The sequence below is a fragment of the Theropithecus gelada genome, chromosome 5, assembly GCF_003255815.1.
Source record: "Theropithecus gelada isolate Dixy chromosome 5, Tgel_1.0, whole genome shotgun sequence".
Lineage (NCBI taxonomy): Eukaryota > Metazoa > Chordata > Mammalia > Primates > Cercopithecidae > Theropithecus > Theropithecus gelada.
In genome coordinates this window covers 100,609,674-100,629,610 of record NC_037672.1, presented here as the reverse complement: position 1 = coordinate 100,629,610, position 19,937 = coordinate 100,609,674, and the positions used below count along the sequence as shown (strand labels likewise).

General features: G+C 37.3%; 1 protein-coding gene across 1 annotated transcript in view; it reads left to right on the top strand.

The window, feature by feature from the left end:
* Positions 1-19,937, top strand: part of CENPE (centromere protein E) — a 94,053-nt gene that overhangs the window by 60,815 nt on the left and 13,301 nt on the right. The window contains exons 43-45 of the mRNA XM_025384835.1: positions 340-543; positions 16,871-17,089; positions 19,619-19,804. Coding sequence (XP_025240620.1) covers positions 340-543; positions 16,871-17,089; positions 19,619-19,804 — 609 coding nt within the window. The remainder of the gene's footprint in view (positions 1-339; positions 544-16,870; positions 17,090-19,618; positions 19,805-19,937) is intronic.

Here is a 19,937-nt window from a genome sequence, read left to right as displayed (position 1 = left end):
AGACCATCTCAAAATATAAAAATTAAGATGCACTTCAGGTATTGTAGCAATTAGTCACAAAATTGTCATTTTTACAAGTTTTTATTCTAATAGGTACAATCTGTTACATCACATATACTGCCAAAATTATATTATGCAAATAACTAGAATGAAGTTTTAACTTACAATTATATTTCTTAGTTTACTTTAAAATATTAAGAAGTGATGTAAAAAGGAAGAAAAGCAAGAGTCCAGTAGGTATGGCCCTCTTTTTGTGGTGTGTGTGTAGATACATATATATGATATTTGGATCAAAACTTTCCTAGTGTTTAAACAATTTGACACTTATTTTTCACACAGGAAATTCTCAAAGATTTCTCAGAAAGTGAGTTCCCTACCATAAAGACTGAATTTCAGCAAATACTAAGTAATAGGAAAGAAATGACACAGTTTTTGGAAGAGTGGTTAAATACTCGTTTTGATATAGAAAAGCTTAAAAATGGCATCCAGAAAGAAAATGATAGGATTTGTCAAATGAATAACTTCTTTAATAACAGAATAATTGTAAGTATTACTTTTTGCTGTACTACTTCTTTTTTGTTGCTGTTTGCTTTAATTGTCCTAACTCATTCTTAAAAGAGCAACTTATGTATATTTTCTTTATTTGTATATGCTTTAAAAAAATTGATTTGGTAAAACGTGTTCTTCCTCTAATGTATCCTTATCAATTCATACTGATCAAGGTAACAAAATCTTGTTGTATAATATTTAGTTTCCACTTGTGAAATCTTGAATCCTCTTACTATTCTCTTTTTCTTCTTCTCACTGCTTCTGTAAGAACTGAGCCTTTTACACAAGTAGCCTTAGAGATCTTAAGACATGAGTCTGTTTCAAGGCTATGGGCAGCAACTGTGGTAAAGTCATAGACAAGCCTGGTTAGCTACTTTAGTTGGGCCTCATGTGCTTTAATAAACTTTTTTTAAGAGCAGTTTTAGGTTCACAGCAAAATTGAGCAGAAAGTACAGAGAGTTCCCTTATATCCCATCTCCACAAACAATCTCCCCTATCAACAGCCCACATCAGAGTGGCACATTTGGCACAATCAATAAACCTACATTGATACATCATTATCACCCAAAGTCTGTAGCTTACATTAGGGTTCACACTTGGCATAGTACATTCTATGAGTTACAAGTGTAAAATGACATGTATCCGTCATTACAGTGTCATACAGAGTAATTTTACTATCCTGCCATAAAAATCCCCTGTGTTCCACCTATATTCATCACTTCACCTTCCTAAACCCTGGCAGCTGCTAATCTTTTTACCGTCTCCATAGTAACACCTTTTCCAGAATGTCATATGTTGGAATTGTACAGTATATATAGCCTTTTCAGGTTGACAACTTTCACTTAGTAATATTTATTTACGTTTTCTCCATGTCTTTTCATGGCTTCATAGCTTATTTCTTTTTAATGCTGAATAATATTCCATTGTCTGTATGTACCTGTTTGTTTATCTACTCACCTACCAAAGGATATTTTGGTGGCTTGTATGTTTTGGCAATTATGGATTCAGCTGCTATAAACATACATGTATATATTTTTGTGTGGACATACATTTTCAGCTTACTTGAGTAAATACCAAGGAATGCAATTTCTAGATCATATAGTAAAAATTTGTTTAGTTTTGTAAGAAACTGCCAGACAGTCTTCCAAAGGGGCTGTACCATTTTGCACTCCCACCAGCAATGAAAAAATCCTGTTGCTCCACATTCTCATCAGCATTTGGTGTTGTCAGTTTGGGATTTTGACCATTCTAGTAAGTATGTAGTAGTATCTCATTCAATCTCCAATTCTCTAATAACATATGATGTTGAACATTTTTTATAGTTATTTGTCATCTGTGTATCTTTTCTGGTGAAATGTCTCTTCAGGTCTGTTGCCCCTATTTTAGTCAGGTTATTTGTTTTCTCATTGTTAAGGTTTAAGAATTGTTTGTATACTTTGAATATTGGTCCTTTATCTGATGTGTCTTGGAAATATATTCTACCAGTCTGTAGCTTGTCTTCTCATTTTCTTGGCATTGTATTTCATAGTGCAGATTTTTAATGTTAAAAAAAAAAGTCTAGCTTATCAATTATTTCTGTCATAGATTATGCCTTTGAGTTTGTGTCTAAAATATCACCAAACCCAAGATCATCTAGATTTTCTCCTATGCTGTCTTCCATAGTTTTTGTTTTACATTTAAACCTATGATCCATCTTGAGTTAATTTTTCTGAAGTGCTTAAGGTCTTTTTTTTTTTTTTTTTTGCTTGTGGATGTCCAGATTCAGATTCAGCACCATTATATTGTCTTTGCTCCTTTGTCAATGATGATTTGACCACGTGGGATCTATTTCTGAGCTCTCTATTCTATTCCATTGATCTATTTGTTCTTTCATTGATAGCAAATCTGGAAACTGCTGATTTTTATAGTAAATCTGGGAGTCAAGTAATGTCAGTTCTCTGACGTTCTTCAACATTGTGTTGGTTATTCTGGGTCCTTTGCCTCTCCATATAAAATTTGGAATTAGTTTGTCCCTATTCACAAAATGACTTCCTATGGTTTTGCTGGAATTGCTTCTAATTTATAGATGGAAAGAACTGACATCTTAACAATATCATGTCTTTTTATCCATGAATATGGAATATTTCTCCATTTATTTGATTCTTCTACTTTTTTATCAAGAGTTTGGTAGTTTTTTTCATATAGATCTTGTATATATTTGTTAGATTTGCATATGTATTTTATTTTGGGGGGTGCTAGTAAAATGGTAATGTATTTTTAATTTCAAATTACACTTGTAAATTGCTGGTATACAGGAAAGCTATTGACTTTTGTATATTGACTTATTATCCTGCAACTTTGCTATAGTTGCTTATTAGTTCCAGGAGTATTTTTGTTGATGCCTTCAGATTTTCTATGTAGATGATCACGTCATGTGTAAACAAAGAGAGTTTTATTTTATTTCTTCTTTACAGATTTGTGTGCCTTGTATTTCCTTTACTTGTTTTATGGCATTAGTTTGGACTTCTAGCACAGTGTTGAAAACCAGAGGTGAGAGGGGACATCCTTGCCTTGTTTCTGATCACAGCAGGAAGACTTCTAGTTTCTCATGATTAACTATGATGTTAGCTGTAGTTTTTTGTAGACATTCTTTATCAAGTTGTAGAGGTTCATCTCTATTGCTGAGAGTTTTAAATTATGAATGGGTATTGGATTTTGACAAAAATTTTTTCTGCATCTATTGATATGATCATGTGATTTTTCTTCTTTAGCCTGTGATGGAATACGTTAATTGATTTTTGAATGTTAAACCAGCCTTTCATACCTGGGATAAATCCCATTTGGTTATGTATAATCTTTTTTACACGATTGGATTTGACTTCCTAATATTTTGTTGCGGTTTTCACATCTTTTTTTACATCTTTTTTTTTTTTTTTTTTTTGAGATGGAGTCTCACTCTGTCTCCCAGGCTGGAGTGCAATGGCGCGATCTCAGCTAACTGCAACCTCCGCCTCCCAGGTTCAAGCGATTCTCCTGCCTCAACCTCCTGAATAGCTGGGATTACAGGCATGCATCACCATGCCTGACTAATTTTCGTATTTTTAGTAGAGACAGGGTTTCACCATGTTGGTCAGGCTGGTCTCGAACTCCTGACCTCGTGATCCACCCACCTCGGCCTCCCAAAGTGCTGGGATTACAGGCATGAGCCACTGCCCCCAGCTTTTACATCTATTTTTATGAGAGATATTGGTCTGTAGTTTTCTTGTATAATGTCATCCATCATCTGGTTTTAGTATTAGAATAATGCTGGCATCATAGAATGAGTTTCTGTTTCTATCTTCAGGAAGAGATTGTAGATTATAGAGAATGGCTGTAGTTTTTCCTTAAATTTCTTAAATATTTGGTAGAATTCACCATTGAACTCATCTAGACCTGGTTCTTTCTATTTTAGAAAGTTTTTAATTACTGACGCCATTTCTTTGATAGATATAGGCCTAATCAAACTGCCTTTCTTGTGTATTGGTAGATTGTATCTTTCAAAGAATTGGTCCATTTCATTTAAATTATCAAATTTGTGGGTTGTTCATAATTGTGGGTTGTAATAATTGAGTTGTTCATAATATTTTTTAATGTCCGTGGGCTCTATAGTGATGTCCTCTTATCCATTTCTGATATTAGTAATTTGTATTATTTTTCTTTTTCTTAGTTTGCCTAGCTAGAGGTTTATTAACTTTATTGATCTTTTCAAAGAACCGGTTTTTAGGATATTTATTTTCTCTATTAATTTTTCCATTTCAGTTTCATTGATTTCTACTTTAACTTTTATTATTTCTTCTGCTTACTTTGGATTTAATTTGCTGCTCATTTTTAGTTTCCTAAGGTTAAAGCCTCATTTATTGATTTTTAGGTCTTTCCTCTTTTCTAATACATGTATTCAATGCTACAAATTTTCCTCTAAGCAGTGCTTTTACTGCATTCCACAGATACTGATAAGTCATATTTTCATTTTCATTTTCATTTAGTTCAAAATACATTTTAATTTCTCTTTATTTCTCCTGTGACCCATATGTTGTTTAGAAGTGTATTATTTAAATATCTAATTATCTGGGGATTTTTCAGCTGTTTTGGATTTCTAGTTTAATTCCATTATAGTCTGAGAGCAGACATGGTATGATGGGTCCAGAATGTGGTCTGTCTTCACAAATATTCAATGTGAGTTTGAGAAGAATATATAATATGCTGTTGTTGGATGAAGTAGTCAATAGATGTCAATTGCATCCAGTTGATAGATGGTACTGTTAAATTCAGCTATGTCCTTACTGATTTTTCTCACTTCTGATGGAGAGGCATTAAAGTCTCCAACTGTAATAGATTGATCTATTTCTCCTTGTAGTTTTGTCATTTTTTGCCTCAAGTATTTTAATGCGTTTTTGCTCGGTGCATGCAAAATAAAAATTGCTATGTCTTCTTGGGGTATTGATGTCTTTATCACTATGTCCCTTTATCCCTGATAGTTTTCCTTGCTCTGAACTCTGCTATGTGTGAAATTAGTATTGCTACTTCATCTCTTTTGACTAGTTTTAACATGGTGTATCTTTCTCCATCCCTTTACTTTCTACTCTATGTGTCCTTATATTGAAGATGGGTTTCTTGTAGACAACATACAGTCAGCTCTTGTTTTTTGATCTGCTTTGACAGTCTTTTAATTGGTGTATTTAGACCATTGACATTTAAGGTGTTTATTGATATAATTGGATTAATATCTGCTATATTGTTTCTGTTTTCTATTTTTTGTCCTTATTCTTTGTACCTATTTTTGTCTTCCACATTTTTTCCGCCTTTTGTGATTTTAATTATTTTATGATTCCATTTTCTCTGCTTAGCATACAAGTACACTTCTATCTTGTTTTAGTGGTTGCTCTAGAGTTTGCAATATATCCATTTACAACTAATTGAGTCCAATTTCAAATAACACTTTCCACCTCACAGATAATATAAGTACCTTATAATAACAACGTATTTATCATTTCTCCCTCCCATCCATTGTATCATTGCCATCATTCATCTCACTTATTGGTAAGCATACATAAGTTAGCTCAGTTAGGCATAAGAAAATAAGTTTTTGTTTTACCTTCACTTATTCCTTCTCTTGTGCTCTTCCTTTCTATATGTAGATCTGAGTTTCTGACTATATCATTTTCCTTTCCTCTGAAGAACTTCTTTTTAACATTTCTTGCAAGGCCAGTCTACTGACAACAAATTCCCTCAATTTTTGTTTGTCTCAGAAAGTCTTTATGTCTACTTCACTTTTGAAGAATAATTTTACATGGTATAGAATTATAGGTTGGTATGTTTTCTCACTCCACTGTCTTCTAGCTTGAATAGCTTCAGAAAAGTCAGATGTAATTCTTACCTTCACTCCCCTATAGGTAAGGTGTTTTTTCCCTTCCAGCTTCTTCAAATATTAAAACTTTGATTTTTCCGAAGTTTGAATATGATATGCTTAGATGTAGTTTTTGTTTTGTTTGGTTTGGTATTTGTCCCGTTTAGCATTATGAGTTTCCTCGATTCCTGGTTTGGTGTACATTGTTAATCTGTGGAAATTCTTAATCATTATTACTTCACATATTCCAGCTCTTTCTTTTTCTGTTCACCTTCTGGTGTTCCCATTATGTATACATTACACCTTTTATAATTACCCCACAGTTCTAGGATGTTGTTTAGGGTTTTTTTCAGTATTTTTACTCTTTGCTTTTCAGTTTTGGAAGTTTCCATTGTCATATTTCCAAGTTGAGTTTCTTTCTTCAGCCAGTCTACTGATGAACTCTTCAAGGGCATTCTTCATTTCTGTTAACAGCATTTTTGATCTCTAGCATCTCTTTATTTTTTTTCTCAAAATTTCTGTGTCTCTTCTTACATTATTTGTTCTTGCATGTCGTTTACTTTTTCCACTAAAGCCCCTAGCATATTAATCAAGTTTTTAAAAATTTCTGGTCTGGTAACTCTAATGTTCCTGGCATTTCTGACTCTGGTTCTGATGCTTATTCAGTGTCTTCAAACTGTGTTTTTTACCCTCTAGTATGTCTTGTAATTTTTTTTTGCTGAAAAGCAGGCATGATTTACTGGGTAAAAGTAACTGTAGCAAATAGGCCTTTAGTAGTGTAGTGGCAAGGTATGTGTGGTGTGTGGCAGGTGGAGTATATTTCCCTGACTTCACATGGAAGGCAAGAGCCAGCTGAAACTTAGTATTTCCCCCTCCTCCAGATATATTAGGCCCTGATAAAACCCCAGTATGTTAGGCTCTGGTAAAATAGTTTCTGCTGAGGGCAGACCTTAAGAAAAAATAAAAATGCTCTGTTTTATTTCAAAATGGTTCCTTTTCTCCTCTCCTGCCAGACTCACAAAGGGATTTCCCCAATGTTAACTGTGATGACTTGGTAGATCTCCTGAAGGTAAAACACAAAAGTGTGGCAGCCACTGTATGACTAGGTCCCCCAAAGTTTTTAACTTTCAGAGTTAACACTGAGCTCCAATAGTTCATCATTGCAATTCAGGGTTTCCTACCCCATAACTGGTTCCTGCAAAGGTTTCTGCTCTGTTATGATTCTCTATGTCTCCCTCTCTGCCTCTCCAGTTTGGGGAGCATCCCTTTGCCTGCAACCTCACTTCTCTGGTGGATCTAAGCAGATTTGTAGATTTTTTCTCATTTGTTTTGCTTTTTCCTTGTTGTTAGGATGGACTGGTAACTTCTTTTTTTTTTTTTTTTTTTTTTTTTGAGACGGAGTCTCACTCTCACCCAGGCTGGAGTGCAGTGGCTCAATCTCAGCTTACTGCAACTTCCGCCTCCTGGGTTCAAGCGATTCTCTTGCCTCAGCCTCCCGAGTAACTGGGACTACAGGCGCACACCACCAGGCCCAGCTAATTTTTGTATATTTTTTAGTAGAGACGGGGTTTCACCATGTTGACCAGAATAGTCTCGATCTCTAGACCTTGTGATCCACCCGCCTCAGCCTCCCAAAGTGCTGGGATTACAGGCATGAGCCACTGCATATGTCCTGGACTGGCAACTTCTAAACACCTAAAATGCTAAACTAGAAACTTCAAAATTGTGATTTTTTTTTTTTTAATCATTGTTCCCAAGGTAATCAGCCCAAATGTACTGAGTCATAAGCACTAACATTGCTTAAGACCAGTTTGTTAACTTGTTTTACATTTCACTGATTGGTATTTGGTGAGTCCAAAAGTAATTGCAGTATTCATCCTGCTTTCAGAAGTAATCCCTTCTCTGTTTCTCTTTTTTTTTTTTTAATTATATTTTAAGTTCTAGGGTACATGTGCATAACATGCAGGTTTGTTACATATGTATACTTGTGCCATGTTGGTGTGCTGCACCCATCAACTCGTCAGCACCCATCAACTCGTCATTTACATCAGGTATAACTCCCAATGCAATCTCTCCCCCCGCCCCCCTCCCCATGATAGGCCCCGGTGTGTGATGTTCCCCTTCCTGAGTCCAAGTGATCTCATTGCTCAGTTCCCACCTATGAGTGAGAACATGCGGTGTTTGGTTTTCTGTTCTTGTGATGGTTTGCTGAGAATGATGGTTTCCAGCTGCATCCATGTCCCTACAAAGGACACAAACTCATCCTTTTTTAGGGCTGCATAGTATTCCATGGTGTATATGTGCCACATTTTCTTAATCCACTCTGTCACTGATGGACATTTGGGTTGATTCCAAGTCTTTGCTATTGTGAATAGTGCCGCAATGAACATACGTGTGCATGTGTCTTTATAGCAGCATGATTTATAATCCTTTGGGTATATACCCAGTAATGGGATGGCTGGGTCATATAGTACTTCTAGTTCTAGATCCTTGAGGAATTGCCATACTGTTTTCCATAATGGTTGAACTAGTTTACAGCCCCACCAACAGTGTAAAAGTGTTCCTATTTCTCCACATCCTCTCCAGCACCTGTTGTTTCCTGACTTTTTAATGATCGCCATTCTAACTGGTGTGAGATGGTATCTCATTGTGGTTTTGATTTGCATTTCTCTGATGGCCAGTGATGATGAGCATTTTTTCATGTGTCTGTTGGCTGTATGAATGTCCTCTTTTGAGAAATGTCTATTCATATCCTTTGCCCACTTTTTGATGGGGTTGTTTGTTTTTTTTCTTGCAAATTTGTTTGAGTTCTTTGTAGGTTCTGGATATTAGCCCTTTGTCTGATGAGTAGATTGCAAAAATGTTCTCCCATTCTGTAGGTTGCCTGTTCACTCTGATGGTAGTTTCTTTTGCTATGCAGAAGCTCTTTAGTTTAATTAGATCCCATTTGTCAATTTTGGCTTTTGTTGCCATTGCTTTTGGTGTTTTAGACATGAAGTCCATGCCCATGCCTATGTCCTGAATGGTATTACCTAGGTTTTCTTTTAGGGTTTCTATGGTTTTAGGTCTAACATTTAAGTCTCTAATCCATCTCGAATTAATTTTCATATAAGGAGTAAGGAAGGGATCCAGTTTCAGCTTTCTACTTATGGCTAGCCAATTTTCCCAGCACCATTTATTAAATAGGGAATCCTTTCCCCATTTCTTATTTCTCTCAGGTTTATCAAAGATCAGATGGCTGTAGATGTGTGGTATTATTATTTCTGAGGACTCTGTTCTGTTCCATTGGTCTATATTTCTGTTTCGGTACCAGTACCATGCTGTTTTCGTTACTGTAGCCTTGTAGTATAGTTTGAAGTCACGTAGCGTGATGCCTCCAGCTTTCTTCTTTTGAGTTAGGATTGTCTTGGAGATGCGGGCTCCTTTTTGGTTCCATATGAACTTTAAAGCAGTGTTTTCCAATTCTGTGAAGAAACTCATTGGTAGCTTGATGGGGATGGCTTTGAGTCTATAAATTACCTTGGGCACTATGGCCATTTTCACGATATTGATTCTTCCTGTCCATGAGCATGGTATGTTCTTCCATTTGTTTATGTCCTCTTTTATTTCACTGAGCAGTGGTTTGTAGTTCTCCTTGAAGAGGTCCTTTACATCCCTTGTAAGTTGGATTCCTAGATATTTTATTCTCCTTGAAGCAATTGTGAATGGAAGTTCATTCATGATTTGGCTCTCTGTCTGTTACTGGTGTATAAGAATGCTTGTGATTTTTGCACATTAATTTTGTATCCTGAGACTTTGCTGAAGTTTCTTATCAGCTTAAGGAGATTTTGGGCTGAGACAATGGGGTTTTCTAAATACAGAATCATGTCATCTGCAAACAGGGACAATTTGACTTCTTCTTTTCCTAACTGAATACCCTTGATTTCTTTCTCTTGCCTGATTGCCCTAGCCAGAACTTCCAACACTATGTTGAATAGGAGTGGTGAGAGAGGGCATCCCTGTCTTGTGCCAGTTTTCAAAGGGAATTTTTCCAGTTTTTGCCCATTCAGTATGTTATTGGCTATGGGTTTGTCATAAATAGCTCTTATGATTTTGAGATACGTTCCATCAATACCAAATTTATTGAGAGTTTTTAGCCTGAAGGGCTGTTGAATTTTGTCAAAGGCCTTTTCTGCATCTATTGAGATAATTATGTGGTTTTTGTCTTTGGTTCTGTTTATATGCTGGATTACGTTTATTGATTTGCGTTGTTGAACCAGCCTTGCATCCCAGGGATGAAGCCCACTTGATCATGGTGGATAAGCTTTTTGATGTGCTGCTGGATCCGGTTTGCCAGTATTTTATTGAGGATTTTTGCATCAATGTTCATCAGGGATATTGGTCTAAAATTCTCTTTTTTTGTTGTGTCTCTGCCAGGCTTTGGTATCAGGATGATGTTGGCCTCATATAAATGAGTTAGGGAGCATTCCCTCTTTTTCTATTGATTGGAATAGTTTCAGAAGGAATGGTACCAGCTCCTCCTTGTACCTCTGGTAGAATTCAGCTGTGAATCCATCTGGTCCTGGACTTTTTTTGGTTGGTAGGCTATTAATTATTGCCTCAATTTCAGAGCCTGCTATTGGTCTATTCAGGGATTCAGCTTCTTCTTGGTTTAGTCTTGGGAGAGTGTAAGTGTCCAGGAAATTATCCATTTCTTCTAGATTTTCTAGTTTATTTGCATAGAGGGGTTTATAGTATTCTCTCATGGTAGTTTGTATTTCTGTGGGGTCAGTGGTGATATCCCCTTTATCATTTTTTATTGCGTCTATTTGATTCTTCTCTCTTTTCTTTTTTATTAGTCTTGTTAGCGGTCTATCAATTTTGTTGATCTTTTCAAAAAACCAACTCCTGGATTCATTGATTTTTTGGAGAGTTTTTTGTGTCTCTATCTCCTTCAGTTCTGCTCTGATCTTAGTTATTTCTTGCCTTCTGCTAGCTTTTGAATGTGTTTGCTCTTGCTTCTCTAGTTCTTTTAATTGTGATGTTAGAGTGTCAATTTTAGATCTTTCCAGCTTTCTCTTGTGGGCATTTAGTGCTATAAATTTCCCTCTACACACTGCTTTAAATGTGTCCCAGAGATTCTGGTATGTTGTATCTTTGTTATCATTAGTTTCAAAGAACATCTTTATTTCTGCCTTCATTTCGTTGTGTACCCAGTAGTCATTCAGGAGCAGGTTATTCAGTTTCCGTGTAGTTGAGCGGTTTTGATTGAGTTTCTTAGTCCTGAGTTCTAGTTTGATGGCACTGTGGTCTGAGAGACAGTTTGTTATAATTTCTGTTCTTGTACATTTGCTGAGGAGTGCTTTACTTCCAATTACGTGGTCAATTTTGGAGTAAGTACGATGTGGTGCTGAGAAGAATGTATATTCTGTTGATTTGGGGTGGAGAGTTCTATAGATGTCTATTAAGTCTGCTTGCTGCAGAGATGAGTTCAATTCCTGGATATCCTTGTTAACTTTCTGTCTCATTGATCTGTCTAATGTTGACAGTGGGGTGTTGAAGTCTCCCATTATTATTGTATGGGAGTCTAAGTCTCTTTGTAAGTCTCTAAGGACTTGCTTTATGAATCTGGGTGCTCCTGTATTGGGTGCATATATATTTAGGATAGTTAGCTCTTCCTGTTGAATTGATCCCTTTACCATTATGTAATGGCCTTCTTTGTCTCTTTTGATCTTTGATGGTTTAAAGTCTGTTTTATCAGAGACTAGTATTGCAACCCCTGCTTTTTTTTGTTCTCCGTTTGCTTGGTAGATCTTCCTCCATCCCTTTATTTTGAGCCTATGTGTGTCTCTGCGTGTGAGATGGGTCTCCTGAATACAGCAGACTGATGGGTCTTGACTCTTTATCCAGTTTTCCAGTCTGTGTCTTTTAATTGGAGCATTTAGTCTATTTACATTTAAGGTTAATATTGTTATGTGTGAACTTGATCCTGCCATTATGATATTAACTGGTTATTTTGCTCGTTAGTTGATGCAGTTTCTTCCTAACCTCGATGGTCTTTACATTTTGGCATGTTTTTGCAATGGCTGGTACCGGTTGTTCCTTTCCATGATTAGTGCTTCCTCAGGGTCTCTTGTAAGGCAGGCCTGGTGGTGACAAAATCTCTAAGCATTTGCTTACCTGTAAAGGATTTTATTTCTCCTTCACTTATGAAACTTAGTTTGGCTGGATATGAAATTCTGGGTTTAAAATTCTTTTCTTTAAGAATGCTGAATGTTGGCCCCCACTCTCTTCTCGCTTGTAGAGTTTCTGCCGAGAGATCTGCTGTTAGTCTGATGGGCTTCCCTTTGTGGGTAACCCGACCTTTCTCTCTGGCTGCCCTTAAGATTTTTTCCTTCATTTCAACTTTGGTGAATCTGGCAATTATGTGTCTTGAAGTTGCTCTTCTCGAGGAGTATCTTTGTGGCGTTCTCTGTATTTCCTGGATTTGAATGTTGGCCTGCCCTACTAGGTTGGGGAAGTTCTCCTGGATGATATCCTGAAGAGTGTTTTCCAACTTGGTTCCATTTTCCCCCTCACTTTCAGGCTCCCCAGTCAGACGTAGATTTGGTCTTTTTACATAATCCCATACTTCTTGCAGGCTTTGTTCATTTCTTTTTCTTCTTTTTTCTTTAGATTTCTCTTCTCACTTCATTTCATTCATTTGATCCTCAATCGCTGATACTCTTTCTTCCAGTTGATCGAGTCGGTTACTGAAGCTTGTGCATTTGTCATGTATTTCTCGTGTCATGGTTTTCATCTCTGCCTGTTCGTTTATGGCCTTCTCTGCATTAATTATTCTGGTTATCAATTCTTCCACTCTTTTTTCAAGATTTTTAGTTTCTTTGCGCTGGGTACGTAATTCCTCCTTTAGCTCTGCGAAGTTTGATGGACTGAAGCCTTCTTCTCATCTCGTCAAAGTCATTCTCTGTCCAGCTTTGATCCATTGCTGGCGATGAGCTGCGTTCCTTTGGAGGGGGAGATGCGCTCTTATTTTTTTAATTTCCAGCTTTTCTGCCCCGCTTTTTCCCCATCTTTGTGGTTTTATCTGCCTCTGGTCTTTGATGATGGTGACGTACTAATGGGGTTTTGGTGTGGGTGTCCTTCCTCTTTGTTAGTTTTCCTTCTAACAGTCAGGACCCTCAGCTGTAGTTCTGTTGGAGATTGCTTGATGTCCACTCCAGACCCTGTTTGCCTGGGTGTTAGCAGCAGAGGCTGCAGAAGGTAGAATACTGCTGAACAGCCAGTGTACCTGTCTGATTCTTGCTTTGGAAGCTTCCTCTCAGGGGTGTACTCCACCGTGTGAGGTGTGGGGTGTAGGTCTGCCCCTAGTGGGGGATGTCTCCCAGTTAGGCTACTCAGGGGTCAGGGACCCACTTTAGCAGGCAGTCTGTCCGTTCTCAGATCTCAACCTCCGTGTTGGGAGATCCACCGCTCTCTTCAAAGCTGTCAGACAGAGTCGCTTGCGTCTGCAGAGATTTCTGCTGCTTTTTGTTGTTGTTGTTGTTGTTGTTTAGCTGTGCCCTGTCCCCAGAGGTGGAGTCTACAGAGACTGGCAGGCCTCCTTGAACTACTGTGAGCTCCACCCAGTTCGATCTTCCCAGGGCTTTGTTTACCTACTTAAGCCTCAGCAATGGCGGGCACCCCTCCCCCAGCCTTGCTGCTGCCTTGCTGTTAGATCGCAGACTGCTGTGCTAGCCATGAGGAAGGCTCCGCAGGCATAGGACCCTCCCGGCCAGGTGTGGGATATAATCTCCTAGTGTGCCCATTTGCTTAAAGCGCAGTATTGGGGTGGGAGTTACCCGATTTTCCAGGTGTTGTGTGTCTCAGTTCCCCTGGCTAGGAAAAGGGATTCCCTTCCCCCTTGCGCTTCCCAGGTGAGGCAATGCCTCGCCCTGCCTCAGCTCTCGCTGGTCGGGCTGCAACAGCTGACCAGCACCGATTGTCCGGCACTCCCCGGTGAGATGAACCCAGTACCTCAGTTGATAATGCAGAAATCACCTGTCTTCTGTGTCGCTGGCCTCCCTTCTCTGTTTCATTGGTAAAACATGTAATAGTCAAAAGATTGCTTCTTTTTATTAAATTGGAGCCATGGTAGCTAGATTAATATTATCGTTTCCAAAATATATTTTATAGTTCATATGTTTGGGTAGTTCTTTTCTGACAATTTAATTTCATCTGCAAATTATATTGGAATCATGTTGAAATAAGGAATCATGCCCTTTTTAGAAAGCTTTCCCATGGAGAGTTCATCCTGTTTATTGATTAGCCAGAGCTAGCAAAATAGCAGTTGGCTATTTGAAGAAAAAACAAAAAAGTCCACAATCAGTAGAGAAAGGCACAAAACCGATGTTTGGATAAGATCATCTCTATTTGTAATTTGATGTTTTTGTTGTAATATTGAGGACCCAGTTGTGACTAGAGAGTAGGGATTTCTACTGTGTGAATCAGCATGTATATGTGGCTTCTTCCAGTACATAAGAGTCGGCATTAATAACTTGGTATGGTGTGAGGTCTGTAGTCCAGAGCCAAGGAGTGTCCAGGGTGGCAGGAACACAACGAATTTAAGATCTGAGCCTGGTAGAATGACCACAAAGCCACAAATGAGGTGATACCAATGGGGCATTCATGATGAGAACACTAAGTACAATCGGTAGGAATTAGGAAGTAAAAAAGATATTAGTAATTTCAAAGTTAGTTATCCTTCAATATAAAAGAGTATTGTTTGTTATTCCCTGTATAGAAATACAGGATACTCAGATCAATTGCCAACAAGCAGTGAGTTTTCCTTTTTAACATTGAGGTTTGTTTTGTTTTTGTTTTTGTTTCTGTTTTTGTTTTCAGACAGAGTCTCGCTCTGTCACCCAGGCTGGAGTGCAGTGGCGCAATCTTGGTTCACTGCAACGTCTGTCCCCAAGTTCAAGCAATTCTCCTGCCTCAGCCTCCCGAGTACCTGGGACTACAGGTGCCTGCCACCAGGCCTGACTAATATTTGTGTTTTTAGTAGAGATGGGGTTTCACCATATTGGCCAGGTTGGTCTGGAACTCCTGACCTTGTGATCCGCCTGTGTTGGCCTCCCAAAGTGCTGGGATTACTGGCATGAGCCACCATGCCCGGCTAACATTGAGGTTTGTAACGAAGCAGAAAAATAGATAATTGTTAAGTTTCTAGCTGTGCTCTGCTGTTAGATATCAGTTAATGTTTCATTATCAGCCATAGCATGTATAATGATTTTAACCTGCATAATTCTTCATGTTCTTTTCATATGTTAGTACAATCTAATAAAGTGAGATTATCATCTTGCAGATCAATATGAATCCTCTCTAGTCATTATTTATTTTGTTGTCATCATCCACATCCAACATCTGAAATTTCAGAAACTGATGCAAACTACAAAGAATATTCACATTCTTTTAAAGTACTGTTTTAGAATGTTCTAAATAATGAACCTCAGCCTATACACTGTCCTAGAATTCTAGGGTTTTTTAAAGTTTTTTTAAAATATGTATATCAAGACCCCCCACCCCCGAGTGGATGCCATGGGTGGTACCAAACCCTATGTATTCTGTTTTTTTCTATACGTACATACCTATGATAAAGTTTAATTTATAAATAAGACACGGTAAGAGATTAATAACAACAGCTAATAAAATAGAATTTTAACAATATACTATAGTAAAAGTTATATGAATGTGGACTCTCAAAATATGTTATTTTACTGCACTCTCGTTTCTTACGATGTGAGATGATAAGTGCCTACCTGATAAGATGAAGAAATATGAATGGGCCGGGCGCGGTGGCTCAAGCCTGTAATCCCAGCACTTTGGGAGGCCGAGACGGGCGGATCACGAGGTCAGGAGATCGAGACCATCCTGGCTAACACGGTGAAACCCCGTCTCTACTAAAAATACAAGAAAATTAGCCGGGCGAGGTGGTGGGCGCCTGTAGTCCCAGCTACTTGGGAGGCTGAGGCAGGAGAATGGCGTGAACCCGGGGGGGCGGAGCTTGCAGTGAGCCGAGATCGCGCCACTGCACTCCAGCCTGGGGCACAGAGCAAGACTCCGTCTCAAAAAAAAAAAAAAAAAAAAAAAAAAAAAAAAAAAAAAAAAAAAAAAAGAAATATGAATGACCTAGACATTTTGATTTAGTCTTAGACTGCTATTGACCTTCTGTATTCCTGAATCCATGAATAATTCTTACTTGCAGTAAAGGGCTTGATGTCACTTTTTTCAGGGGATCCCTTGCTGAAGTCTTCATAGATGCTCAATGCTTGCTGGTCATCACACTGTCATCAACTAGAACACATTTCTGTTCTTGTCTTCCACCATAAATTTAATGCCTTTTCTAGCTTAACTAAGCACTTATCACACACTGTTGCAGGTTGAAGTGCTACAGCAAAAATAGCATAAATATCTCTTTCCTTCTTCACAATTTCACAGATAAAAGATTCATTCTAACCATAGATCTTAGCAACCTCAACATATGATGGTTTTTTTCTTATTAAGTTGAGAACTTTTACCTTTTCACTTAAAAGAAGCACTTGACAGCTTCACTGTGGCATGTCTAAATTCCCAGCATTACTACTCTTGTGCTTTGGGGCCATTATTAATTAAAATAAGGGTTACTTGGACACAAGTACTGCAATACAGCAGCAATCAGATAATCAGGGCGACTGTCAAGTGAACAAGTAGTGTATGCTGGACAAGAGGATGATTTACATCCCAGGCAGGACTGAGCAGGATGACTCAAAATTTCACTGTGCTACTCAGAATGGTGTGCATTTCAAAACCTGTGAATTGTTTATTTCTGGAATTTCCCATTTAATATTTTCAGACCATTTTTGACTGAGAGTAACTGAAACCATGGAAAATAAAATCGCAGGTAAGTGGGGACTACTATAAATCGTTTTAGAGCTATAATGGTATTTTACTGTTCAATAGGCCATAATGAATGAATCAACAGAGTTTGAGGAAAGAAGTGCTACCATATCCAAAGAGTGGGAACAGGACCTGAAATCACTGAAAGAGAAAAATGAAAAACTATTTAAAAACTACCAAACATTAAAGACCTCCTTGGCATCTGGTGCCCAGGTTAATCCTACCACACAAGACAATAAGAATCCTCATGTTACATCAAGAGCTACACAGTTAACCACAGAGGTATATAATTTCTTATAAAATTTTCTTCAATTTGCAGCTTCGCCACAGAGTTTAGAGCAAAATTATAGTATTTACTTATTACCGAACATGAATACATTTATTTTTGTAAGTGATGGGCTTGATTTTTACTAGTAGTTCTACTCTGGCTGTCATTTAACTAAACTAATTATAAAGCTAGACATTATGTAAGATATTATAAAACATAAATTGTAACTTCATTTGATTGTTAAATTCATAAAATATAGTTTAAGTTACTACCGCTTAAGGTACAATTACCATAAAAGTTTTCCAAATCATGTGACTTTCTATTGAACTGTGATCTATGTCGGTATGCAGAACAAATATTAGCTTGGAGAGAAATAGCAATTTAACTTTTCTCATTATCACCAGCATATTTAATATTGCTTCATGTTGTAATCACAGTAAAAATATGAGGTTAAAAATATAACAAGATTGCTATGCAGATTAACTTGTATCTAAGAACCGGTACATTATTTGAATAATCAAATTACCTTATTAACTACCCTTACTCAGGAGTCTAACAACATGTGCAAAATGTTATATTTTGTTGGCACACAAAACGACTTTGTAGGGATCCCAATGGTAAATTAAAATTTATCATTTTTCACCAAAAACTTATGATAAAACATCAACCACCAGCTTAATGAAAACTAGATCACTAGTATACAGTGTTTTGATTTGTAGGGCATTACAGACCTCAGTCAGCTGGTACAGATAAAATAGAGGAAAGATGAAATCCATCTACCAAAATAATAATTTAAAGAAACAAAAGGAAAGCCGGTTAATCTTCAATGACCCAAGAAAATAGTCTAGCAGATAATAAAATATATGCTACTATAATTAGACAAGTTTGATGCAAGAATGGACAAGTAGAGCAGTGGAACAGAATAGAGAGTTCAGAAATATACCCAATTAAGTATCAGAATGTAGTACAGGTGTATGATAACAGTAACATTCAATTCAGTGGAAAAAAGGATGTTTTACTTGGCCAGGTGTGTGAGTCTGTAATCCCAGTACTTTGGGAGGCCAAGGTTGGAGGATTACTTGAGCCTAGGAGTTTAAGATGAGCTTGGACAACATAGTAAGACCCTGTCTCTACAAAAAAAAAGTGTTTTTTAAATATGTTATCCAGGTGCAGTGGCGTCCACCTGTAGTCTCAGCTACTTGGGAGGCTTAGCTGGAAGGATTACTTGAGCCTGGGAGATTGAAACTGCAGTGAGCCATGATCCATGCCACTGCACACCAGCCTAGGCAACAGAGTGAGACATTGTCTCAAAAAAAGAAAAGAAAGAAAAGACGGTTTGCTTAATGCATGATTTTGATACAACAGGATAGCCAACTGGAAAAAAATAAGACTGGATTCCTGTCTCACTCATTAAACAAAAATGAATTCTAAATGGGCCCCCCAAAATCCAGACATTTTGCCAAAAAAAAAAAAAAAAGAGTGTGGTGTGTATGTGTGAATAATGTGATACCTCTATGAAATGAGATTCTATATGTCCATGATGACAAAAAATAGGAGAAATCTATGTGTTGATAATGGAAAGATCTGGAAAAAATATGTTCTCAAGTTTTAAAATAAAGCAGAACTATATTTAGTATATTGTGTGTATACTATTTTTAGAAACTATATTCATGTATGTTTAGTTATAGATAGAAAATTTCTGGAAGAATATACTTGAAAAAGTTTAGTAGTGATTGCTTCAGGGTCAACTTGGGGACTGAGGAGGAGAGACTTACTCTTCATTATATGTCTTTGAATTTTTTTCCACATATTTGTGTTTTTCTATTTAAGATTAATAAGGGTGGGCATGATGGTTCATGCCTGTAATCCCAGCACTTTGGGAGGCCAAGGCGGGCAGATCACCTGAGGTCAGGAATTCAATACTGGCCTGGCCAACGTGGTGAAACACCATCTCTACTAAAAGTACAAAAATTAGCCAGGCGTGTTGGCACACACGTGTAGTCCCAGCTACTCGGAAGGCTGAGGCAGGACAATCACTGGAATCCAGGAGGTGGAGTGCAGAGAGCCGAGATTGTGCCAATGCATTCCAGCCTGGGCAACGGAGCAAAACTCCATCTCCAAAATAAATAAATAAATAAAAATTAATAAAAGTAAAGGGAAAGATAAGTTATATATATTACTTTAGAGAGTCAATTAACAAATGTCGTTTGTTTAAGTAGTGTTCATTTAAACTATGAGTGCCTGTTTAATATGCTTAGCACTATGCTGACTAATAAATCACATAACCACTGTGCTGTTTTTACTGCATGTTTTAAGAATTTGCAGACAGATTATAATATAAACCTTTGACATTTTCAATCCAAAAATCATCATCTAAATGAGGGAAATAACATGTCTATAGATTGAATGATGTTTGGCCTCTCTTTGTTAATATAATCTGTGAAAAGTTAACAATACCTAAATATGATCATCTCTGTCTCAAATTTGTATACTGTGATTCTGTCTTGATGATAGAGCTTATGAATGTGTGCTTTTTCTAATAGAAAATTCGAGAACTGGAAAATTCACTACATGAAGCTAAAGAAAGTGCTATGTATAAGGAAAGCAAGATTATAAAGATGCAGAAAGAACTTGAGGTGACTAATGACATAATAGCAAAACTTCAGGCCAAAGTTAATGAATCAAATAAATGCCTTGAAACAACAAAAGAGACAATTCAAGTACTTCAGGTAACTTAAACATAAAAATAAAAGTTGTTTGTTTGTTTAGCATATTGAATTCAGCAAATCTCTTGGTGCTCTGTTCTTCCGTCTCACGACAACTTCCTATTACCTATGTGTGTCTGAAGTTCAATACTCATGC